This window comes from Xenopus tropicalis, chromosome 1 (assembly GCF_000004195.4).
Source record: "Xenopus tropicalis strain Nigerian chromosome 1, UCB_Xtro_10.0, whole genome shotgun sequence".
In the NCBI taxonomy this organism is placed as follows: Eukaryota; Metazoa; Chordata; class Amphibia; order Anura; family Pipidae; genus Xenopus; species Xenopus tropicalis.
The window spans coordinates 161,689,153-161,712,154 of NC_030677.2; the positions used below are offsets into that span (position 1 = coordinate 161,689,153).

The window sequence follows — 23,002 nt, forward strand, 5'->3', positions numbered from 1 at the left end:
GTATTTTCGCCGATTTTTTCGGACGTTTGCATGAAAGAATCGGAAAGGTTTTACCGCTGTTTACAATTGTTCGGTGCGAAAACTTTGTGACTTTCGGATCGCCAATACGATATTATCGTGACTAATACGTTTTTTTCGTAAGCATTTTCGTGATATTTGCGATCTTACGAAATTTTCGTTTCCAATACGATTTTTTCCCATTCCTGATTCGGATTCGTGGATTAGTAAATGTGCCCCTAGGGGTAGGCAGGAGAGGCTGCTGCCTGGCCCCCCCCCTCCAATCGTTGCGCCCTAGGCAGCTACCTCTTCTGCCTACCCCTAGTTCCGGCCCTGACAGGGAGAACAAAGAAACCCAGGCTACAAGACAGCAATCTCAACAGAGAGAAAGACTCACACTCAGTGAAACTACAAGGCCAGACTACACTGGGTGTCTACCACCCTAATTCATTTATTGATACAGGAACATAATTTACCAAGCACTAAATTATGTTCATGTATCAATACAAGACAGCAATGCAACCACTGAGTCACTGTTCTATCAAACTCTGTGCACTGTATACTGGAGAGATACTAGTTCCTTATTGTACTGTGCACCAGAATATCATATTTTACAGAGACCAGGATGTTAGCAGTATAAGCCTCCGATCTACTATATTCTATATTCTGCTCTGGGGCCAAACGATCGGATTTCATTTGAGCTTATGGGGCAGTCGGTTCGGGGATCAACAAGCCGATGCGGTCCCCGATCCGACCGGATTTTCTAACCTGGCCGATCGAGATCTGGCTAATTTCAGGCCAGATATCGGTCGGTCAGGCAGCTCTGTTCTGCCCATACACGGGCCGATTAGCTGCCGAATCGGTCCAAGGGACCCATATCGGCAGCTATAGTCGGCCCGTGTATGGGGACCTTAAGGCCCCATGAGGCAGATTGTGATATAAGAGGGCCTGAACAGAAACATAAGTAATAACAAAAAAGCAACAACATTGCAACAATAACATTGTAGCCTCCCACAGAAACACTGACCCCTAATTTGAAATCTAGAAAGAGGCAGAATGGGAAGGCAAAGAATTCAAAAACAATAATAAAAAAAAAAAAAAAAATACGGAAAGTTGCGAATAGGCCATTTAACAGGTTCCTAAAAGTTTACACACTTTAAAGGGTTTATAAAAAGCATTATAAGCATCAACCCAGAAATGCACCACCATAAAGAGAAAGCCGGGTACCTGATCTAGTAAAAGCTATTTAGTAACAATAAAACAACACAGACTTATACAAGTGATTTCATGATTTCAATAATTGTAACGTTTTAGGGTTACATGACAATAATACTAGACTGTGTCACCTATATACAAACTGAGGCACACTGTCACACAGCGACCCACCCCAAACAAGTCGCCTGTCAGATTCAGAAAAGAACGACCGCTTTTTTTTTTAATAATTTACAAGAAGACTATGTACCCACATGTTGTCCATGTAATACCGCCACCGGATACTTTTATTTTTTTTAAACAGACACCCCCCCCCGTCCCCAAGCGGAACAAGATAACGTTTACCGGCCGCCGCTGTTTCCTTCTGGAAGCTCGAATTTGGCGGGTCGACAGAAGTGACGTAAAGCCCTGCGATGCTCATACGTCACTGCAACTTCCCAGCATGCATTGCGGGTTCGTTGCGTTCTTTGTGTATTTCCTTACTATACTGAGGACCTCGCCCTTTTCGCCCGGTTTTGTTTCGTATCTGAAGTGGATGGACTTGTATTGCCCGAATTAGACGGTGAATAGTCATCGTAGGAGTTAAACATAAAAAAACGTTCCCCGCGACACATGGCGGTAGGTACTGGGAAAGAAAAGAACGAGGGCTGGGAAGATTTACTTGTAGAAAATGGCGCCCGTGGTGTATCGGCCATGATCCCACGGTCCAAGCTGGCATCCCAACTTCATTTCTTACTTATCAAACAGTCTAGTTTAGTCATCTTCACTTTATTGCTGTTATTTACTGCTACTAGATGATTGTGACGAGAACGTGTCTTTTTGTGATTACATTGTTGCCATTTATAGTCTGTTTGAAAAGCAAACATGGCGTATGTTTTCATAGATAGCAAAGGAGAAGCAATAGGACTTGGAAACTGACCAAAGTAGTCACCAGGGTTTGTGATTGCTTTTCAGAGTTTCGGCTAGGGTTATGCATTACAATGGCAAATCTGTGTTGTTTTCAGCGTTTTGTTACCATTTTGCCGGCAGTTTTGCTATGTACTACCAGGTTACAGAAGAGCACGTAGGGGCAGTTCACCTTTAAATTCAAGTTTAGTATGATGTGAGTAGTGTAGTATTCTCAGTTTGCAACTGGTATTCTTTTTGTAAAGTAGCTGTGTTTGCAATTTGAACAGCTATGGAGTTACTAGGTTCCAATTTGCCTTGTAGATATGCACTAGATTAAAGGAGAGGGCCTGAATAGAAAGAACCTATAACATAGTACAATAGTAGCCATGATGACTTCCAAAAATAGCATTTTAAGTTGCAAGCTGGATGGAGGAGGAAGGCAAAGTAAAAGTTGAAAATATGCTACTAATAGGACATTTTCTAACATAATAAAAGTACAGGAGAGATTTCTACTTCAAGTGTCTACTCACAGCACTAAGATCTGCTAGACCATCATTAAAGCTTGACTATGTTATGGATGAAAGCATAGATGAAGTCATAACGAATATTTGAGCCTCTAACACTGTTAGAGGTAGGCAAATGCAGGCAGGCTTATGTTGAGTGAAAGTAATGCCTTTATGTTAATAAACATTATCCTAAATTAGCTTGTTTAAACTGATAATTAGCTTATTTTTAAATTCTAAAAAGGTTTTCATATCAAATAATGAAAACGCTTAAACAAAGAATACATTTGTGATGTATAAGTTCTGTGCAGGTCTTCATGGGCTTCTATGACAGACTAGTACAGTATCTATTATTTACCTATGATGAATGCTCCCAAACAGTATCTGCTGTTATTCATTCCCAGCCTACCCTAGAATACAACAGACTTCTTTGCAAGCCATTATCTTTATTGTTACAGTATGTAGCCCTCTAATATGTGGTATATGTGATAACTATATCACTAATTGGGAAAAAACAAATCTGCTGTAGTAGAAAGTGCAGATTGCTGGTATACAGCAGGTTATTTATATAAACTATAGTAATGCCTTTAAAAAAAAAAAAAGGTCAAACCGGCAGTGATTTTGCAGACCTTTTACCGTTATCTGTAATTAGTGCCATACTGAGTTTCCATTATAGTAGAGAAAATGTATTTGTGTTAAAGGGCCCCCCCTATACAAGGTCTTGCCAGGGCTGGGTGGTAAAATAGTCCCTATGTCTAGCTCTGTGACTGGTGGTGTAACCCTGCCCTTTCACCTCTTTCTCTTGTCCCATTTGCCCCTAACATATCATAGCACAATGTAGCCCCCATGCACTGGGCACTGACACACCAAGCATACTATATACAGTGTGAGAGAGTGATTATTGACCCCTCAAGCACACTATACACAGTGAAAAACAGTGCGTACCCTGGTGTAGCAGTATGAATGCAGTGCCCACTTTGTGTTTAATGTCTTAACATAACCACATTATCTGGCAAATGTTGTTGGTGGTGGGCTGATCCACTTTATATGCTTATTTCCGTGGTGCGGGGCCCTATTGGTCCCTAATGGGTCCAGTTGACCCAAGGCTGGCCCTGATAACCAAAGGAACATACTTTGGCTTGTTTTTGTAGAGTAATGACACTGTCTGTAATGTAGTTGTTCTGAGGCACGCAGATATAAATATTATATAAATTGGAATGTCTTTTGTTTCTGATTTAATACTACCTTTTTTTTTTTTTTTTTAATTAGTCAAGTGATACAGAGCGAGATGGTGGCTCACCAGAAAAACACTCACCTGTTACAGACAAGCATTTGGAACATAGCGATCTAGCAAAATCTCCACGGGGCTTAAAACATTACTCAAAATCCCGCTCACGTTCAAGGGAACATAAACGAAAGACTGGTAGGTTGGCAACTTTAATTAATGTTTACTGTTTGCTATGGTAAACTGTTGTTATGGTAAAAATACTTATGTTGCCTATTAATTTTTTCCCTTCTGCAGATGAGTGTAGAAAACACAGAAGTCGCAGCAGAAGCAAAGAGGTAATTAATACTACTTTGTAGTGTATGGTAACTTATGACAGTATACTGTGCTTGTACAAATTTGTTTTTACTAAATGGTAAGTACATATGTATAGCTGTAAGGCACATTGGTTTGCTGCCGTAAGGTAAAACATGCTCCCAGTTTCCATACCATTTGTTTCATTTCCCACTGTTTATCAACAGTATGTTAAATCACTCACTGTATGCTTCTATTATGTACCATATGTTTTCTTTTTGCCAGTTTTTGATTTTATATAATGTTGATTGGCAGTGGATAAAATGATTGTTATCCTAATTCCACCTTTAATGTGAATGTGTTACCTCTGTTTTATATTCCTTTCCCATTGAATTCAGATGGACTTAAAATTATCACCAACCCACCTCTGTTCCTTCTTGAGCAGATAGGAGTTAGTAAAGAGCATTCTGAAATTTACATGGTGCTCAAGTTCACATCTTTAGTCTTGAGCTGCTTTTTTCCTTCTCATAAAAATGCTCAAGCAAGTAACATGTTCGAAATCCCAACCTTAACTATAATGTGGTGTTTTGGTGATAAGTTTAATATAGGAAGCGTTTATATTTAATGATTACTTTGCTTAGTCCACTTGATAACATTTCTATAATAAATCACACTCAGCGTGCTAAAGCACGAAGAGACTGAACTGAAGACGCTGCAGACTCAGATAGCAAAATAATAAGTCTACTTCATGATAAGGTAACTATCAGTTATTCAATCTAATATTGCCTTATACAATATCTTAAGCCTACTGTTTAAGGGGTTTTGTTTCACTTTGTCCCACAGAAATTTCCTTTCTGTACCTTCATGCATACTACAAGCTTCAATCTGATTTCAGCTGTGCCAGTCATTATGTAGTTTATAGTATTATCTTATACTTTGATCCTTGCAATAATAGGTCTCTGTTGAACTTTGACATTACTCAGTGTGATCCAGTTTGTATAATTATAAGTCTGACTGGCTTTAGAAGTTTGCATATTTGGTGCTCATGTTGGACTTCATTAGAGGTCTCTAAATATGTGAGTATATTGAGCCTGAAGACTGTAGTGTGCAAGATGCCAAAAAAAAACATGTCTTGTGTTGTTTTTATATGCTTATAGTGGGCAAGAGCTTTGTAGCAATCTTAGACAAGAACCTAAAAGAAAGTAAAAAAGTAAAGCATACACCTTTTGATAAATTTTTGTTGTGGACCAGCAGCTATGGCACAGCATGTTGCTTCCTACCTTCCTTGATGTTGCTCAAAGTAGATACTAGTGTACTGCCAAGAATATCTTCCTGCAAAGTCACAGTCCAGATGGGGCTAAAAAATAGCAAATGATAGCCCCTATTTGGCATGCCATCGAAATATTTTTCAGTCTCCCCAACACTTTCTACTTTTAAATTTGGCACAAAGGTAAATAAGGTTGGTGACCTCCTTGTGAGAAGGTCTGATATCCTTTGTGTCACATGACTGATTATCCAGTAGTAGATTAGATCAAGGGTGGCCATACATGTGCCAGTTTGCCTGCTATCTGACCATTTGCCTTATAGGCCAAGTGGCTAGATATTGTCTGATATATATATATATATCTCCACAGTGCACAGAATTTAAGGGATATTGGAGAAAGCAATAATTTTTAATAAGTTATTCCTCAAATTTTTCATGGTTATACATTCTCTTAATGTAAAATGTTTATGTTGTCAGTAAAAAAAAATACTAATCTGACAACCTTTTTATTCTTTTCTCCTTAGGTGGGTCTATAAAGGGATTTGTTAATTTTCAATCTTTTTCACTTTAATGAAGAACAAGGGTTCAGTAATAAACTAGTACACCATTTGTGTGGGGTTTTTTTGGGGGGTGGGTGGGGAGTTGTGTGTTTTATTAATGTACCTCAATCTTATTTTGAGCCTATATAAATGTGTTTTTTTTTTTTTTTGTTTTGTTTTTAAAAAAAAAAAAGGAAACTGCCATTGTGGATTCGGTAGGATCTGTTTTGTTGAATGACCTTCGTTATCAATGTAATTTGTGTGACTGCCATACACTCAATTGAAGTATACTAAAGGCCAACTAATATGTACCCCCAAAGATGGCATTTCTGGGTGACTGGAAATATATAAGGTCACAATAAAGGCCTTACAGTTGATGGTGTTGTGCTAAGTGCAGCATCAAGTAGTTCACTATTAAAGCTAATCAATTATTGCTTCACAAGTATCATTTAAATCCTTTGGCATTCATACTAACTCTCTTTGTTGCACTATTTTCCTGAAAGAACCAACTTCTTCTTAAAACAGGCAAGAAGACATGAAGTTAAAGAGAAGTCATCGAAAAAACATCGACCTGATGACAGCATTGACAGAGATCATTCCGACAAGGTGAGAGAGAGACTAAATTCATCAGAAAATGGAGAAGAAAGACACAGACGAAAAGAAAAAAGATCATCTAGAGGCAGAAGTTATTCCAAGTCTCGCTCACGTGAAAGGTAGGATTTAGTTGTTTTATGTACACTTGTTGTAGTGAAGTGTATTAAGCAAGTTAAGATATGGGATTTATTATCCACAATGCTTGGGATTTGGGGTATTTCCATAAAATGGATCGCTATACATTAAGGCTATTAAAAATATTTAAGAAAAAAGATTTGTTTTGCCACTAACTGGAAATATGCTTAGTTGCCATCAAGAACAAGGTAACATTTTTTTATTCAAGGAAATAAATGTTTGCTTTAAACAAGACTATGGGCAATGGCATACACTGTGGGTCCCTGTAGGTTTCCAGATAATAGATCCTAAACATGTGCCTGGCATTGTAATCCAGCAAAATCTTATTTCTTGAATAATTTCACTTCTTTTAATTGAATGAGGTATTTGTGCTGGTGGAGGGGGTTACATAGAGTCCAGGATTTGGTCTGATTTTGATGAATACTAGCACTTTTTGCAAGTGTTAAGTGGAACCCTCAGTAATGTGACTTCGTTCACACACAATGCATTTTTTCATATTTGATTTTGCAACGTGCGATTTGGTTCAATATTTGACCAAATTTTTTGAAGTGGATTTGGTATTTAGCTGAATCAGAAATTTAAGAATGCAGTGCATTACTGATTGTTGCAATAAACATGATAAACATTTTCTCTTTTGCAGACGGCATCGTAGTAGAAGCCATGACAGAAGAAAGTCCCGTTCCAGAAGTAAGGAGAGGAAAAGGCGCCCTCGTTCACGCTCTAGGTCAAGATCTAAACATAGACATAGAAGCAAGAGTAGAAGCAGAAGTCGGCAAGTTTCATATTTTAACACTTGTTTTAGGAAATTCTACTTGAACTGTGTAATTGAATTTTAAATCCAGCTTGGGACTCTTCCAGTTACATGGGAGTAGGAGGAACAATGTGTGATCTGAAAGCAGTTCTGATGTGTAGGGCTAGCGCTTTAAAGCTTAGACTCCAGCACAATGCTACACACCAATATTACAACTAAAAAATATACATTTGTTGGTTCTAGAATAAAATGTTAAATGGGAGTGAAGTATTTGCTATGTACAGTGTAGTTTAGAAATAAAAAGTACACACAAAAATCAAGACGGTATCCCTTTAAATAAAACATGAGGTCAGTTGGCGCACAGGTGTCGGACTAGCCACTAGCATAATGATTGGTAACAACCTATGGTTGGATTAATTGTGAATACAGCCAAAAGCTTGTATGTTAGTGCTGTGTTTCAGTGGCCTGCAGGCTGTATAGAAATGCCTTCATCTTATCAATATGTAGGTGGTAATTTGGGGAAAATTCTGTATAATATAATACAAAATGTCTTAAGCTTGTAAAATTGTTTGACAGGCTGAATCTATATGTAATTTATTTTTCTAGAGAGAAGAAAAAAAGAATAGAAAAACCTCGAAGGCACAGTAGAAGTCGAAGCCGGACACCTCCAAGCCCTCCAGCTTTTCGAGGGAGAAACACAGCTATGGATGCACAAGAAGCCCTAGCTAGAAGGTTTGTATAACTTACCTTTTCCCAGTAAATTGTAGGCATGATTTACTCCCTTTTGAAATGACTGATATTAATTTGGTTACAAAACCGTATATTGGCTCACACCGTATTGGTTTGCTCTTATGCAGTGTTATTTCTTATTCTTTTTAGGTTGGAAAGAGCAAAGAAATTGCAGGAGCAACGCGAAAAAGAAATGGCTGATAAACAAAAACAACAAGAGACTGTGGCAGGTGATGGATGAATAGATTTATTTATTATATATATTACACACACAAGTTACAGAAGCACCCGCCTCCAAAAATAATATATATATAAAGTGTACTGGTGCACTGCCTCAGAAAGAGAATTCCATTTACTCTTTCACATACGAAAAACAACAAGAAAAGGCGGCACTCAAAAGTTTTTTGCAAAAAGGTATATTCAGTTCATAATATAAACATCTTACATGTAGCCTGCATTTCTGTACTAATTAGCAAAGTTTTGGGCAAGCCATGTGCCCTTTATCAAGCTCAAACAAACAGTAGGGCAGGTGCAATTCTCCAATTAAGTAGTCAAATACAGGAAGTGACACAATAGGTGATACTTTGGCAACGGTTATAAACAATCCATTATATCCACCCACACTCCCTGCATGTGTAACCCTTTGTGCAAACAATTGGATAATATATACATTCATAGAAAAAGATATAAATCATAGTCTTTGTTTAACCCTTTTGGCACCAAAGACTGTAGTTTTATGTATTCACCAAACTTCTCTGTTTCAATTTGAGTTCCCGGTTCCCTCCATATTTTAGGGGCAGAATCCCTTCCAGAAACGGGTAATTTACCCGTTTACTGTTTGTTTGAGCTTGATAAAGGGCACTTGGCTTGCCCGAAATGTCGCTGAAATGCAGGCTCCATGGAAGATTTTTTTTATTATTATGAACTGAATATACCTTTTTGCGCTTTTTGGAAAAAAACTTTTAAGTGCCGCATTTTCTTGTTTTATATATACAGTCATGGCCAAAATTGTTGGCACCCCAGAAATTTTTCCAGAAAATCAACTATTTCTCACAGAAAAGTATTGTAGTAACACATGTTTTGCTATACACATGTTTATTCCCTTTGTGTGTATTGGAACAGAACAAAAAAGGGAGGAAAAAAGCAAATTGGACATAATGTCACACAAAGCTCCAAAAATGGGCTGGACAAAATTATTGGCACCCTTTACTTAATATTTGGTTGCACACCCTTTGGAAAAAATAACAAATCAGTCACTTCCTATAACCATCAATAAGCTTCTTGCACCTCACCGGGAAATTTGGACCGCTCTTCCTTTGCAAACTGCTCCAGGTCTCTCTTATTGGAAGGGCACCTTTTCCCAACAGCAATTTTAAGATCTCTCCACAGATGTTCAATGGGATTTAGATCTGGACTCATTGCTGGCCACTTCAGAACTCTCCAGCGCTTTGTTGCCATCCATTTCTGGGTGCTTTTTGACATATGTTTGGGGTCATTGTCCTGCTGGAAGACCCAAGATCTCGGACGCAAACCCAGCTTTCTGACACTGGGCTCTACAATGTGACCCAGAATCCTTTGGTAAACCTCAGATTTCATGATGCCTTGCTCACATTCAAGGCACCCAGTGCCAAAGGCAGCAGAACAACCCCAAAACATCATTGAACCTCCACCATATTTCACTGTAGGTACTGTGTTCTTTTCTTTGTAGGCCTCATTCCATTTTCGGTAAACAGTAGAATGATGTGCTTTACCAAAAAGCTCTATCTTGGTCTCATCTGTCCACAAGATGTTTTCCCAGAAGGATTGTGGCTTACTCAAGTACATTTTGGCAAACTGTAGTCTTGCTTTTTTATGTCTCTGTGTCAGCAGTGGGGTCCCCTGGGTCTCCTGCCATAGCGTTTCATTTCACTTAAAGGTCGATGGATAGTTCGCGCTGACACTGATGCACCCTGAGCCTGCAGGACAGCCTGAATTTCTTTGGAACTTCTTTGGGGCTGCTTATCCACCATCCGGACTATCCTGCGCTGCAACCTTTCATCAATTTTTCTCTTCCGTCCACGCCCAGGAAGATTAGCTACAGTGCCATGGGTTGCAAACTTCTTGATAATGTTGTGCACTGTGGACAAAGGCAAATCTAGATCTCTGGAGATGGACTTGTAACCTTGAGATTGTTGATATTTTAACACAATTTTGGTTCTCAAGTCCTTAAGACGGTTCTCTTCTCCTCTTTCTGTTGTCCATGCTTAGTGTGGCACACACAGACACACAATGCAAAGACTAAGTGAAATTCTCTCCTTTTTATCTGCTTTCAGGTGTGATTTTTATATTGCCCACACCTGTTACTTGCCCCAGGTGAGTTTAAAGGAGCATCACATGTTTGAAACAATCTTATTTATCCACAACTTTGAAAGGGTGCCAGTAATTTTGTCCAGCCCATTTTTGGAGTTTTGTGTGACATGTCCAATTTGCTTTTTTTCCTCCTTTTTTTGTTCTGTTCCAATACACACAAAGGGAATAAACATGTATATAGCAAAACATGTGTTACTGCAATACTGTGAGAAATACTCTGGAAAAATTTCTGGGGTGCCAACAATTTTGGCCATGACTGTATGTGTGTGTATATGTAATTATATAGTGTGTGTGTGAATATTTATATATAAATATATATATTGTACATTTAGTTGATTGCACTTTGTATCATTTCCACTCATGTAGTTGTTAAAGGGTACCTTTTAATGAAGTAACTTCAAGGCGGGCATGGAGATAAATTTGGGTTATTAGTAGTACTCTTGATACCAGAGACTAAACAGAGTGGTACAAGTCTATGCCAGACCATAATAAGTACTCTAAAAACTTGAGCGCATATAATATATAAAATAGTAGCATTAAATTTTATTGTTAATAGTAAGATATACTAACTTGTAATATGAAACTTTAAACTTCTCATACTTAAAATCATACTTTTAACATCAAATGGGCTCTTCTCAACTGCTTAACTAAGTTGTTTTTCTGGTTAGTGGCTGCAGCAGGTGGAGGATCAGTTATCAATGTAGCAGCTCTGTTGGCCTCAGGGACTCAAGTAACTCCTCAGATTGCGATGGCAGCACAGATGGCTGCACTACAAGCTAAGGCATTGGCAGAGACTGGCATTTCTGTCCCCAGCTATTATAACCCTGCGGCAGTGAATCCAATGAGATTTGCAGAACAAGAGAAGAAACGTAAAATGCTTTGGCAAGGGAAAAAGGAAGGGGTAAGGAAAATTAAGTTGTTAAACTGATTATGGGTTTTTTTTGTTTGTTTTTTCTTAATTAGTTGTGTAGCACTACCTATTATAATCTGAAATGTAGACGCGATTTTCCAAACCAAATTTTGTTGCAAACTAATTTTGGTGCCAGATGTGTACAGAGATTGAATCATTTATCCAAAATAGGATTGCCTTTTAGGATTGATCCTGGACAAAGGATCAATCCTTTGCCTAAAAGCAAAATGTAAACCCTTGAAAGAAATGTTGTTGTTAAATTGCTCAGAGCACTATTCTAAGCACTTTAGCAATGTACTTTTTTTTAATCATTTAATATATTAGCTGGTTTTAAAGTAATATTATGAATATGTAACAATAGTTCCATCTGCTAGTCATTTTAACTGTCTACAGTCGAGAAGAAAATTAAGTGTTGCCAGCTACCAGCATTTATTTTTCTCAAAATAGTTTTGTTCAATATTTCTGCTTAATCTAAGCAGGAACATTAATGTGAGCATAGTCTTACACATATTGTGTGTACACATTTCTGGCTGTCATATTGCTAGCCTTAACTAAGGTAATTTCCCAGATTTATATAATAGCACAATCATGACATAAAATTTAATTAAATTAGTCTTAAACTGTATTTTAGTAAATTGTAACGTTTTGAATATTTATTCTTTTTCACTCTAGGATAAATCTCAGTCTGCAGAAATATGGGAAAAACTAAATTTTGGTAACAAGGACCAAAATGTAAAATTTAGGAAGCTAATGGGCATAAAGGTATGTTTCTTCATAAACTAGGTTTTTTTTTTTTTATTTTGTAACAATACATGAAAATTAATTAAATTAAATTATAAATATAAAAATATATACTGCTTTATACACTGTTTAATTGCATTCATAAGCAACATTTTAATTTATCTGTATACTGACCAGAGGTTAGCATCAAGTAACACACATTAAGTATATTTAAATACATAAATGTATTTACATTAATTTGACTTTTTCACTGACCAGTAAATATTTCTTTATGCTGATGTCCCATGGAGAGATTAGTCACCCACAATAGGTCTCTGCTACCGCGGGTGACCTCTCCTAAATGCCTTTCCACCGGCAACAAATGGAATTGTCAGTGGAAAGGCCTACACACTGCTTTTGGCTTTCTGAATTTGTGCAAAGTTGCCTGCGGGAGGAAAGCCGTATCGATGCATAGGCTTTTCCACCGGCGATTCCTTTTGTTGCAGGTGGAAAGGCATTTAGTAGAGATTAGTTGCCCGCAGTAGCAGAGACCTATCAAGGGCGACTAATTTCTCTGCATGGTATATCAGCCTTATAAGCACAAAAAAAAGTTTAACTGTAGAAAAACTTCAGCATCTGATGACTGATCAGAATTGTGATGCATACATTCCCAATAAAAGTCAAAGCTTCCATGGAAATCTGTGCACAGTAACTGAGAGACAAATATGTTAACCATGCAGACCATTTTACTTAAAAGAAAATATGAATCAAAAACTTTCCAGAATACACATTTTCAGCAGTTTTAAAGGAACAGTAACACTACAAAATGAAAGAGCTTTAAAGTAATAAAAATATAATGCACTGTTGCCCTGCACTGGTAAAACTGGGGTTTTTGCTACAGTAACACTACTATAATTGATATAATAAGCTGCTGTGTAGCCACGGGGGCAGCCATTCAAGCTGGAAAAAAGGAGAAAAGGCACAGGTTACATAGCAGATAACAGACAAGTTCTGTAGAATACAATAGTGTTTTATCTGTTATCTGCTATGTGCCTGTGCCTTTTCTCCTTTTTTCCAGCTTGAATGGCTGCCTCCATGGCTACACAGCAGCTTATTATGTTGGGTTGAAAACCCCACAGACTGTTCTTCGACTTTAGCTTATTCTTCCGCTTTTTATTCTTAGCGCCCCCCATTTTCTAAACGCTACTCCTCCTACAGTTTTAGGGGTACAATACCCAAACTCCCCACACATCTTCGCCCTATAGCGGAGCAGGTTGCTTGTGCTTTTCTAAGTGATCCGGCCCCCCGTCTTTTTGTGGCGCTGCTCCGAACACCCCAATTTTTCCATTGACTTTGACAGGGAAGATTTTCAAACTGCTGCCACACTTACAGCTTTGAAGCTACACTCCCCAAAGTTGAATCACATAATCATGGGGTCACCCCAAATGAAACAGGGACATTTGTTGTTTGACCCCCAAAGTGGGAGGGGCCAACAACAGCCAATCAAATTTTACCCATTGACTTTAATAGGGAAATTGAAACTGCTGTCAATCTTACAGCTTTGAGGCTACACTCCCCAAACTTGAATCACATAGTCATGGGCTCAGCCTGAATCAAAATATGATGATTGTTGGATGCCCAAAAGTGGGCGGAGCTGTGAACAGCCAATCAGATTTTACCTTATTTTATTGATTTGGCAGAAATTCAACCTGCTGTCAGTCTCACAGTAATAACACCAGGGTCCCCAAAATTTGCAGAGTTAGGCACCAGGTAAGAAAAAGTGGGCAGGGCCACCAACAGCCAATCAGGGTTTACCTATTGAGTTTCAATGGGGAAATCCAACCTGCTGCCAGTCTCACAGTATTAACCCCAGGGTCCCCAAACTTTTCACAGTTGGTCACTAGGGGACTGCAGTTTTAGTTTGGCTGTTGGTGGCTCCACCCACTTTTCAAATCAGATTTCACCTATTTACTTTTAATGGGGAAATTTAACCTGCTGCCATTCTCACAGAATTAACACCAGGGCCCCCAAACTTTTCACAGTTGGTCACTAGGGGACTGCAGTTTTAGTTTGGCTGTTGGTGGCTCCGCCCATTTTTCAAATCAGATTTCACCTATTGATTTTTATTGGTTTGTTGTCAGGGTTCCCAAACTTTGCATAGTCAGTCACTGGGTGACTACGCATTTAAGGTTTTTTGTATTTTTTTTAAGTGGGTGGGGCCACCAACAGCCAATCGGATTTTACCTATTGACTTTTAATGGGCAAATCCAACCTGCTGCCATTCTCACAGAATTAACACCAGGGCCCCCAAACTTTTCACAGTTGGTCACTAGGGGACTGCAGTTTTAAAAAAAAAACTGGGCGGAGCCACCAACAGCCAATCAGATTTCACCTATTGAATTCTATCGATTATGTGTCAGCGTTCCCAAACTTTGCACAGTCAGTCACTGGGTGACTTCGTACTCAAGGTTAGAAAAAGTGGGTGGGGCCGCCAAAAGCCAATCACATTTCTTTCATTGTTTTCAGTGGGGAAATTTTAACTGCTGCCATTCTCACATGTTTAATGTCAGGGTCCCCAAACTTTGCACAGTTTGTCACTGGGTGACTATGTTCCAAGTTTAGAAAAGTGGGTGGGGCCAACAACAACCAATCATATTTCACTTATAGACTTCATAAGTTTAAATTTAAACTGCTGCCATCCTTTAAATATTAATACTAAGGTCCCCAAACTTTGCAGAGCTAGTCGGTTCAGAGTTAGAAAAAGTGGGTGGAGCCACCAGCAGCCAATCAGATTTTAACTATTGGTTTTCAACGGGGAAATTCAACCTGATGCCATTCTCACAGTGTTAACTTTTGGTTTAAATTTAAAATGCTGCCTTTCTCACACTATTTATGTTAGGGTTCCCAAACTTTGCAAAGTCAGTCACTGGCTGACTACATATTCAGGGTTAGAACAAGTGGGCGGAGCCACCAACAGCCAACCCATTTCCACCCATTAAATTTCATTGGTTTATATTTAACTGATGCCATTATTTCAGTATTAATTCCAGATACTTAAACTTTCCAGAGTTGTTATACTTTCCAGAGTTACTCACTGGGTATTTGCCGTTCAAAGTTAGAAAAAAGTGGGAGGAGGCACCAACAGCCAATCACATTTCACCTATTTACTTTCAATGGTGAAGTGTAAAATGCTGTCAGTCTCACAATTTTTATGCCTAAATCCCCAAACTTTGTACAGTTGGTCACTGGGGGACTGCAGTTCAAAAATAGGAAAATAGGAAATAGCATTTAAAATGCTGCCATTCTCACACTATTTATGCCAGGGTGCCCACTGTTTGTCACTGGGTGGCTTTGACTCAAGGTTAGAAAAAGCCCCCACCAATCACAATTTACCTATTGACTTTTATTGGTTTAAATTTAAACTGCTGCTGTTCTTAAACTATTAACTTTGCAGAATTAGTCGCTGGGTAACTGCAGTTCCAGGTTAGAAAAAGTGGGCGGAGCCACTAAACAGATGTCACTTGACTTTCAGTGGGGAAATTTAAATTGCTGCCATTCAGACACTATTAAAACCAGGGTCCCTAAACTCAGATCAGATTTCATTCAGTGACTTCACGTTTTTCAACCCAACATGAAGTTTGTTCTCAAACTTCCCTTTCTAGTTTATATTATTATTTATATTAAATTATAGTAGACTTTCTGAAGTAAACACACATCTTCTGAAGTAAACGCACATTATATTTTAGTTACTTTTATACACTTTCATTTTTTGGTGTTACTGTTCCTTTAAAGTTATATTTAAATGTAATTTATATTGTAATTGGTATGTTTGTATATTATTCTCTACTCCTAGCTCATTAAAAAATTTTGCCAAATTTAGCTCTCCTCTAGCAAAGACTGGTCTGTTAATCAGCTAGCTTCTGGTACACAGTTGCAAAAGTCAGGTTCCCTATAATGTGATCCCAAGAATATCAACATTTTAAAGCAATATACTTGATGTAGATTTGCATATAAATTTGTTCATATGTAACATTCTAGAATGAGGAAGAAGCTGCCACTAGTTCAGTTGATGTTGAAAGTTTCAAGACACTCAAGCAGCAAGAGGAGGTGTTCCGAAACTTGGATGCGCAGTATGAAATGGCAAGATCACAAACTCATACTCAGAGAGGAATGGGCTTGGGTTTTACTTCATCAATGCGAGGAATGGATACCGTTTGAAGAAAAAAAATGGAATTTTAAAGTCTTTACTTCTTTGGACTTGTCAATATTTCATGTTCTTGTAACCAAAAAGCTAGAGTTCTAGCTTGCATGGATATTGCATTGACTAATAACTTATTAACAGAATTGTTTTTGTAAATAGAACTGTGATACGGTGTTAGTAATGTTTCCAACTATTTTCATTAAATGAGAATAGGAAGCTATTTTAGTTTCTAAGTTTCTACTTGATAGACTTGTTCGGCACATGCTGTTGATATGAAGACATATTCATGTTGGTGTAATACAAAAATGGGTGCATTGTTTCTGAACATAACAATGTTATGAAATGTTCCATAAGATATTGCTCTAGATCATGCTCGAAAGATAATAAAGTTGTTCTGTTTATTAATGGGTTTTTACATAAGACATTGAACTTTATTTAAATATTTTTTGTACATCATTGTTACGTAGCATACCTAAATACAGTTTGTTTATATTGAGGAAGTTTTAAAATTCTTCAGCTTTTTTTTTTTTTTCCTCCAGAAGTGAAGCCAAGATAAGGCCCTTTATATTTTCATAGCATGCTGATTCATTTTTCTTCAGTTCAAGCTTAACCTAAATTGGTTAGCAGTTTACCATTATTGCTAAGTGTGACTTGTTTTTGTCCATGCATTTTGTTGCTTAGAGTCTTTTATCCAATGGACAGATGGACAGAAAATGTAGAATAAAAGTTGCATTAATGCTTCTAATGTGGTGCTGAATTTTTTGGTTAATGTTCCTAAACTGTGCTTATACTTCAAATAAGCCCCTTAGTGCAGTTTTTATTTTTAGGATTGTATTAAATGGTTGCTGAGTGAAAAGGAGATTTTGTGTACTCACTGTTAAATCTCTCTCCAGTCGCTTGGGGGACACAGGAACAGTGGGGTATAGCTTTTTTTTATGGCACATGCAGCAAATGACCATTGCTAACTGTGAGAAAACTACTTGAATGAGTCATTGTCACTCAGCAAGTCCAATTGCTTTAGATTTATTACCACTTGATACTGGCCTGGACACATGAAAAACTTGCCTACATATCCATTGTCTCTACTGCTGGTAGCTTGCCAGAAGCGTTCTTATCAACCCCTGCAGGCTTACTTTGTGTAAGTCTGGTGCAACACCCCACCGCTGGCATTAGCCTCCTACCTTGCTTGCAACCGGAACCCTGGTGTCGGCTAGGTGCAGTCACATTCAGTGGAATCGGCTTTGAAATGCCAACTCCTGAGTTTCTTTGCCAATATCCAGCAGTGCCTGGGCTTGGGCTGACACAATGGTTCCAGGTGCAGGCAAAGAAGGCTGATGCCAGTTGTGGGGCTTATTCTCAGCCTGTGTTTTTTCGCAGTCTGAGAATTAGCACTGTGTTGCATCAGCCTAATAGTCCTGTAACAAAAACTAGCAGCAAGGAATTACCTGTCCAGTGAGGATGTAAAAGGAGCAAATCAATCTCTAGATCAGGGATCCCCAACCTTTTTTAGTCATGAGCCACACTCCGATGTAAAAAGTGTTGGTGACCCACATAAGCATGAAAACCGCTCTTTGGTGATGCCGAATAAGGCCTTTGACTATTTGGTAGCCCCTATTTCTAGTGACTTGAATGTTTCGGGGCACTATCAAAGCTATCTTAGCACTATCAAAGAGCCTTGATTGGAAAGGCACTGCATTTTGTTAAAAAAAAATTGTAATTATGAGATGGAAAAGCGCCATAACACATTCACTGAAGGACTGGAAGCTTTTCGGCTCCTTTTATTTTCCAGTTGTATACAACCAGCACACATGATGCTTTATATGAATGCTTTAAGTTGATTTAAATTCTTGAGACCTAAATTTCTTTATATGTCATGAATCCACATCCTATGCCATCTGATCTGAGGCTGAATTACCGTATATACTCGAGTATAAGCCGACCCGAATATAAGCCGAGGTACCTAATTTTACCTAAGAAAACTGGAAAAACCTATTGACTCGAGTGTAAGCCTAGGGTGTCACCAGTAGGGCTGGTGCGAGCGAGCCAGAACACGAAGCACAAGAAGTACAGCAGGATAATCTTGTTACACGATATTGCTTGAGAACTGATAATAGATAACTGACATAGATCCCCCCATTCTCAGCAGAAAGCATATTGACATTAACCTATTGCTGCTGTCTATATACCCGAGTTTTCACAAAGTCCACACTTAAATAGAGATGACCCAGTTGTTACCATATACTCAAAAGTCCAGTCCAACCCTGGAACTCATTTGCACTTTATACATACTATATATAGATATAAATCCTTATGGCAAGTACCTTGTTTGGAACATGCTGTGTGCCTGCTACTATTTACAGTTATTATCCTTAATAATAGGGCAGCTATTATTTATATTATTATTATTATGTATATTTCCATTTACAGCCCTGACTTTGGATATACAAACCCCAAAGATGCAGCCTCCTCCTGATACCATCTTGCCTCAGGATACACAAGTTATAGTTACAGCCCATCCCTCTAATACCATCTTGCCTTACTCTAAAGCCCCACACTGCACGGACAAAAACTCCTGTAAAAGTCGCAGTATTACTTACCGGCACCTGCGACTTAAAGTTCCCTCAGTCCCGCTCTCTGCCTATGCCAGCTTCCCAGAACCGCCATCCTGCTAACTGTGAGCTCTTCTGCTGTGCTGTGAGCTCTTCTACTGTGCTGGGCGCGCTTCTGCTCTGCTGGGTGCCGCAGTCGCGCCAGTGACGTCAAGCGCCCCCTTCAGTTACTCATGGCCTTATCTTACAAGGTGTAAGACTGCGGCGCCCAGCAGAGCAGAAGCGCGCCCAGCACAGTAGAAGAGCTCACAGTTAGCAGGATGGCAGTTCTGGGAAGCTGGCATAGGCAGAGAGCGGGACTGAGGGAACTTTAAGTCGCAGGTGCCGGTAAGTAATACTGCGATTTTTGCAGAAGTTTTTGTCCGTGCAGTGTGGGGCTTTAGAGTTGGTTGAGGGTAGGCTGTCATGTTGGCGGGGGCAGCGGGAATCACCAGCAGGGGGTCAGGAGGGTCCGTGACTGGAGTATAAGCCGAGGGTTAATTTTTCAGCACATTTTGCGTGCTGAAAAACTCGGCTTATACTCGAGTATATACGGTACACATCTCATTATGCCCTGTATGACATACAATAGCTGTATTTAGTGAAAATTGAAGAGTAGCAATAAAGATGCAATATCTAGTTAAAAAAAAACACACACACACCATAGACAAGTGGCAAAAAGGTTTGTAATATATTATGTTTCTCTCCAATATATGCTACATAGTAATATACAGAAGTCTTATAAATATTAGCCATTTGCCTTTTTTATTTCATAAAAATTTCCTTTTTTCTAAGCTACAGTCGCTGAACTGTGTACAGAGCAGAAGTTGCTTTGCTGCCTGCATTTCTTTATGGGAGTTCTGGTTTATTGTTATGAAAATTTGTGACAACCTCAGGCAGGAAACTGAGAATTACTTTCCTTTCATGGAAAATGGTGTAAGGAGGATCCACTGATCGGGCATGAAACTCACAGATTCACCTAGCCATTGTAAGGGCCACTAAGAAAAAAAACTGAGAGCAAAAAGAAATTGCTCCAGGGTGGAGGATTATAAATCTGAATGTTCCATTCTAGAAAGTAGATTTATAGAAAAAGGCTATAAAAAATCTTGGCTCCAGGAAGCCAGACACAAAGTGGACAATATCAATAGGGATCACCTTTTACAGCCTCAAAAAATCCAAGAACAGTACTCCCCATAACTGCAATTTTTACACTAAATTCACCTCGGCAGCTTACAATATTAGAAACATCCTCCAACGACATTGGAATGTGGTTTTGGCTGATCCAGTTTTGAAAGAGTGTTGTAATTTAAAGCCACAAATTCATTTTAAAAAATCACAAACTTTAAGTAATATGTTGGCACCCTCTAAAGTCTGGGATCGCCAAGAGCACACAATACATCAGAACCCATTTGGTTTGAAAGGAACCTATAAGTGTGGTAAGAAAAGGTGCACATCCTGTGCTTTTGTTGCACCTAAGAAATCAAAAATTATAGATATACCTTTGAAGAATTTTACAGCCTGATTATAATGGTTTAAAGATTGATTACTGTGTTGCGATTTTTTACATTTTTATTTCAACTGCTCCTGAGGAAGCGTGCAGTATAGCACGCGAAACGCGTCGAGCTTTGGAGGACACTTCATTTGTTCATTGCTTTTATACTACTTCTGTACTGTAAGTAGCCTGCAGAGCGCAGGGCTTTTTATATCTATTAAACAGTTTCACACTATATTTGCCTCATCTTCCATTCTATATACGTTGTTGAATTGGATCCCACTTCAATCAAATACCCAGCTGTGTGTGGCCTATATGCTTTCTGATTTGCTGTTCTGGTGAGCAGTTTGAACATATATATAGAGTTGGGGTCACACGTATTAGTGGTGTTTTACTTAAGCATTCACTTTATATTATGGTTTATTTATTTATTATTTGACGTTGTTGCACTATATATATTTTATTTTTACTTCCATGCGCTTCCATCAACATTCTGCATATATAAGAAAAAAAAACTACAAATTAAGTAACCACAAAGAAACTTGACCCATAGGTTCAAAGGGTGTGGCAGAGAGGGATTTCAGCACCAATGGACACCAATGTTGCACCTAAGAAATCAAAAATTATAGATATACCTTTGAAGAATTTGTTCATTAATTGTCGTTCTATATATGTCATATATTTATTAGTATGTCCATGTAAAATGCTTTATGTAGGGAGAACAATTAGATCAGTTGGTACTAGGATTAGCGAGCATATACGTAATATTAGAGCGGGTAAAACGAACCATGGGGTTCCCCGACACTTTAAGTATAAACATAATAGTGACCCTAGTGGTTTAACATTTATAGGTTTGGAACAAATATCCTCTAATATTAGGGGTGGGGACCGATTTATTAAACTGAGACAGCGTGAGACATATTGGATTTTTAAGCTTAATACATTGCAACCTTCAGGTCTTAATATTGATTTGGACTTGGCGGCTTTTTAACTTCCATAAATTTATTTAATTAATATCTAATATAATGAAGGTTATCATGATTTTATTTCTATGTATTTCATAGTCTCAATTCCAAGACATTTACTATAAGTGACTGCATGTCTCTATTTTTATGTCTGCCTATATAGTATACCAGTTTTAGTGGTGGTTTAACATTAAGCTTGACCATTTTATATATTGTATACATATTTACACAGATATTAACTTTTTATAATTGGAGGTGTATTATATTTGTCCGCATTCGCTATACTTTAGTTTATGACGTGTCTCCATGGGGACCGTTCCTCCCTGTAGTGGGATCTCGCACAATTTAATGTGTGCCCTTTACACAGCACACACGCCGAGGGTGGACGCGTCTCCATGGTGACCGTCCCCAAGTTCAGTAGGGAACCGCGCACTTGGAGCGCGTCTTTTAGATATCATATACACCTTTGTTGACGCGTCTCCATGGTTACCTCTCTTCCCTTAGTAGGCAACTGCGCACAATGATGCGCGTCATACTCGTCACCTTGGTTACCCGACATGAGTCTCTAACGTGTCATTAATGCACTTCCGGTTTTGCTCCGGTGATTCCACTTTACAGCCTGATTATAATGGTTTAAAGATTGATTACTGTGTTGCGATTTTTTACATTTTTATTTCAACTGCTCCTGAGGAAGCGTGCAGTATAGCACGCGAAACGCGTCGAGCTTTGGAGGACACTTCATTTGTTCATTGCTTTTATACTACTTCTGTACTGTAAGTAGCCTGCAGAGCGCAGGGCTTTTTATATCTATTAAACAGTTTCACACTATATTTGCCTCATCTTCCATTCTATATACGTTGTTGAATTGGATCCCACTTCAATCAAATACCCAGCTGTGTGTGGCCTATATGCTTTCTGATTTGCTGTTCTGGTGAGCAGTTTGAACATATATATAGAGTTGGGGTCACACGTATTAGTGGTGTTTTACTTAAGCATTCACTTTATATTATGGTTTATTTATTTATTATTTGACGTTGTTGCACTATATATATTTTATTTTTACTTCCATGCGCTTCCATCAACATTCTGCATATATAAGAAAAAAAAACTACAAATTAAGTAACCACAAAGAAACTTGACCCATAGGTTCAAAGGGTGTGGCAGAGAGGGATTTCAGCACCAATGGACAAACGGACTTCTGAGTACTGCCTGGAATAATCTCTCTATTAGTGGATTCCTAGACCACCTTTTCTTCAAAACTCTGAGATTTGGCTCTTCTGAGTAGTGAGAATTCAGAGGCCATCAGCCTGAAGGTCGCCAGTTTCAATGTCCCCATCTGTTTGGACTAGAAGATCCCTGCATAGTGGGAGCAGATCAGTGATTAACAGGCATCTCAGAAGTGGATACCAGTCTTCTGGGCTAGTCTGGGAGAATCACAATTACCTCCATCCTCATGCACAGTATTTTCTTCAAAATTCTTAATATCACTGGAACCGGAGGAAAAAAATAAGAAAACCTCCCAATCCTAAGAGAAGGCATCCCCTGCCACGGCTCCTAGACAAGAGGCTCTGGAAAAAAATATCCACCTCTGCTCTTGGCACCCACAGATATAGATTATTCACACAAAGGTTTTCTGATCTAACGTG

General features: G+C 38.6%; 2 protein-coding genes across 6 annotated transcripts in view; one reads left to right on the forward strand and one right to left on the reverse strand.

Moving 5' to 3' along the window:
* The window catches only part of kntc1 (kinetochore associated 1), a 95,544-nt gene extending 93,901 nt beyond the window's left edge, over positions 1 to 1,643 (reverse strand). The window contains exon 1 of the mRNA XM_012969013.3: positions 1,555 to 1,643. The gene's annotated coding sequence lies outside the window, so the exon portion shown is untranslated. The remainder of the gene's footprint in view (positions 1 to 1,554) is intronic.
* Positions 1,644 to 1,660: 17 nt separating this feature from the next.
* rsrc2 (arginine/serine-rich coiled-coil 2) lies at positions 1,661 to 17,056 on the forward strand. Of its 5 annotated transcripts, XM_012960627.3 has the most exons (11): positions 1,738 to 1,827; positions 3,870 to 4,023; positions 4,123 to 4,163; positions 4,798 to 4,875; positions 6,426 to 6,635; positions 7,292 to 7,423; positions 8,009 to 8,134; positions 8,282 to 8,361; positions 11,149 to 11,381; positions 12,063 to 12,152; positions 16,149 to 17,056. In XM_012960627.3, exons 4-11 carry the CDS (start codon positions 4,868 to 4,870, stop codon positions 16,326 to 16,328), a joined length of 1,059 nt encoding a protein of 352 aa, XP_012816081.1. In that variant the 5' UTR covers positions 1,738 to 1,827; positions 3,870 to 4,023; positions 4,123 to 4,163; positions 4,798 to 4,867; the 3' UTR covers positions 16,329 to 17,056. The 5 variants fall into 5 exon arrangements, with proteins under 5 accessions (XP_012816068.1, XP_012816073.1, NP_001011036.1 ...); XM_012960614.3 differs by lacking the exon at positions 4,798 to 4,875 and having other exon boundaries at positions 1,661 to 1,827; positions 6,448 to 6,635; positions 11,158 to 11,381; XM_012960619.3 differs by lacking the exon at positions 4,798 to 4,875 and having other exon boundaries at positions 1,661 to 1,827; positions 6,448 to 6,635; positions 11,161 to 11,381.
* The last annotated feature ends 5,946 nt before the right edge of the window (positions 17,057 to 23,002 follow it).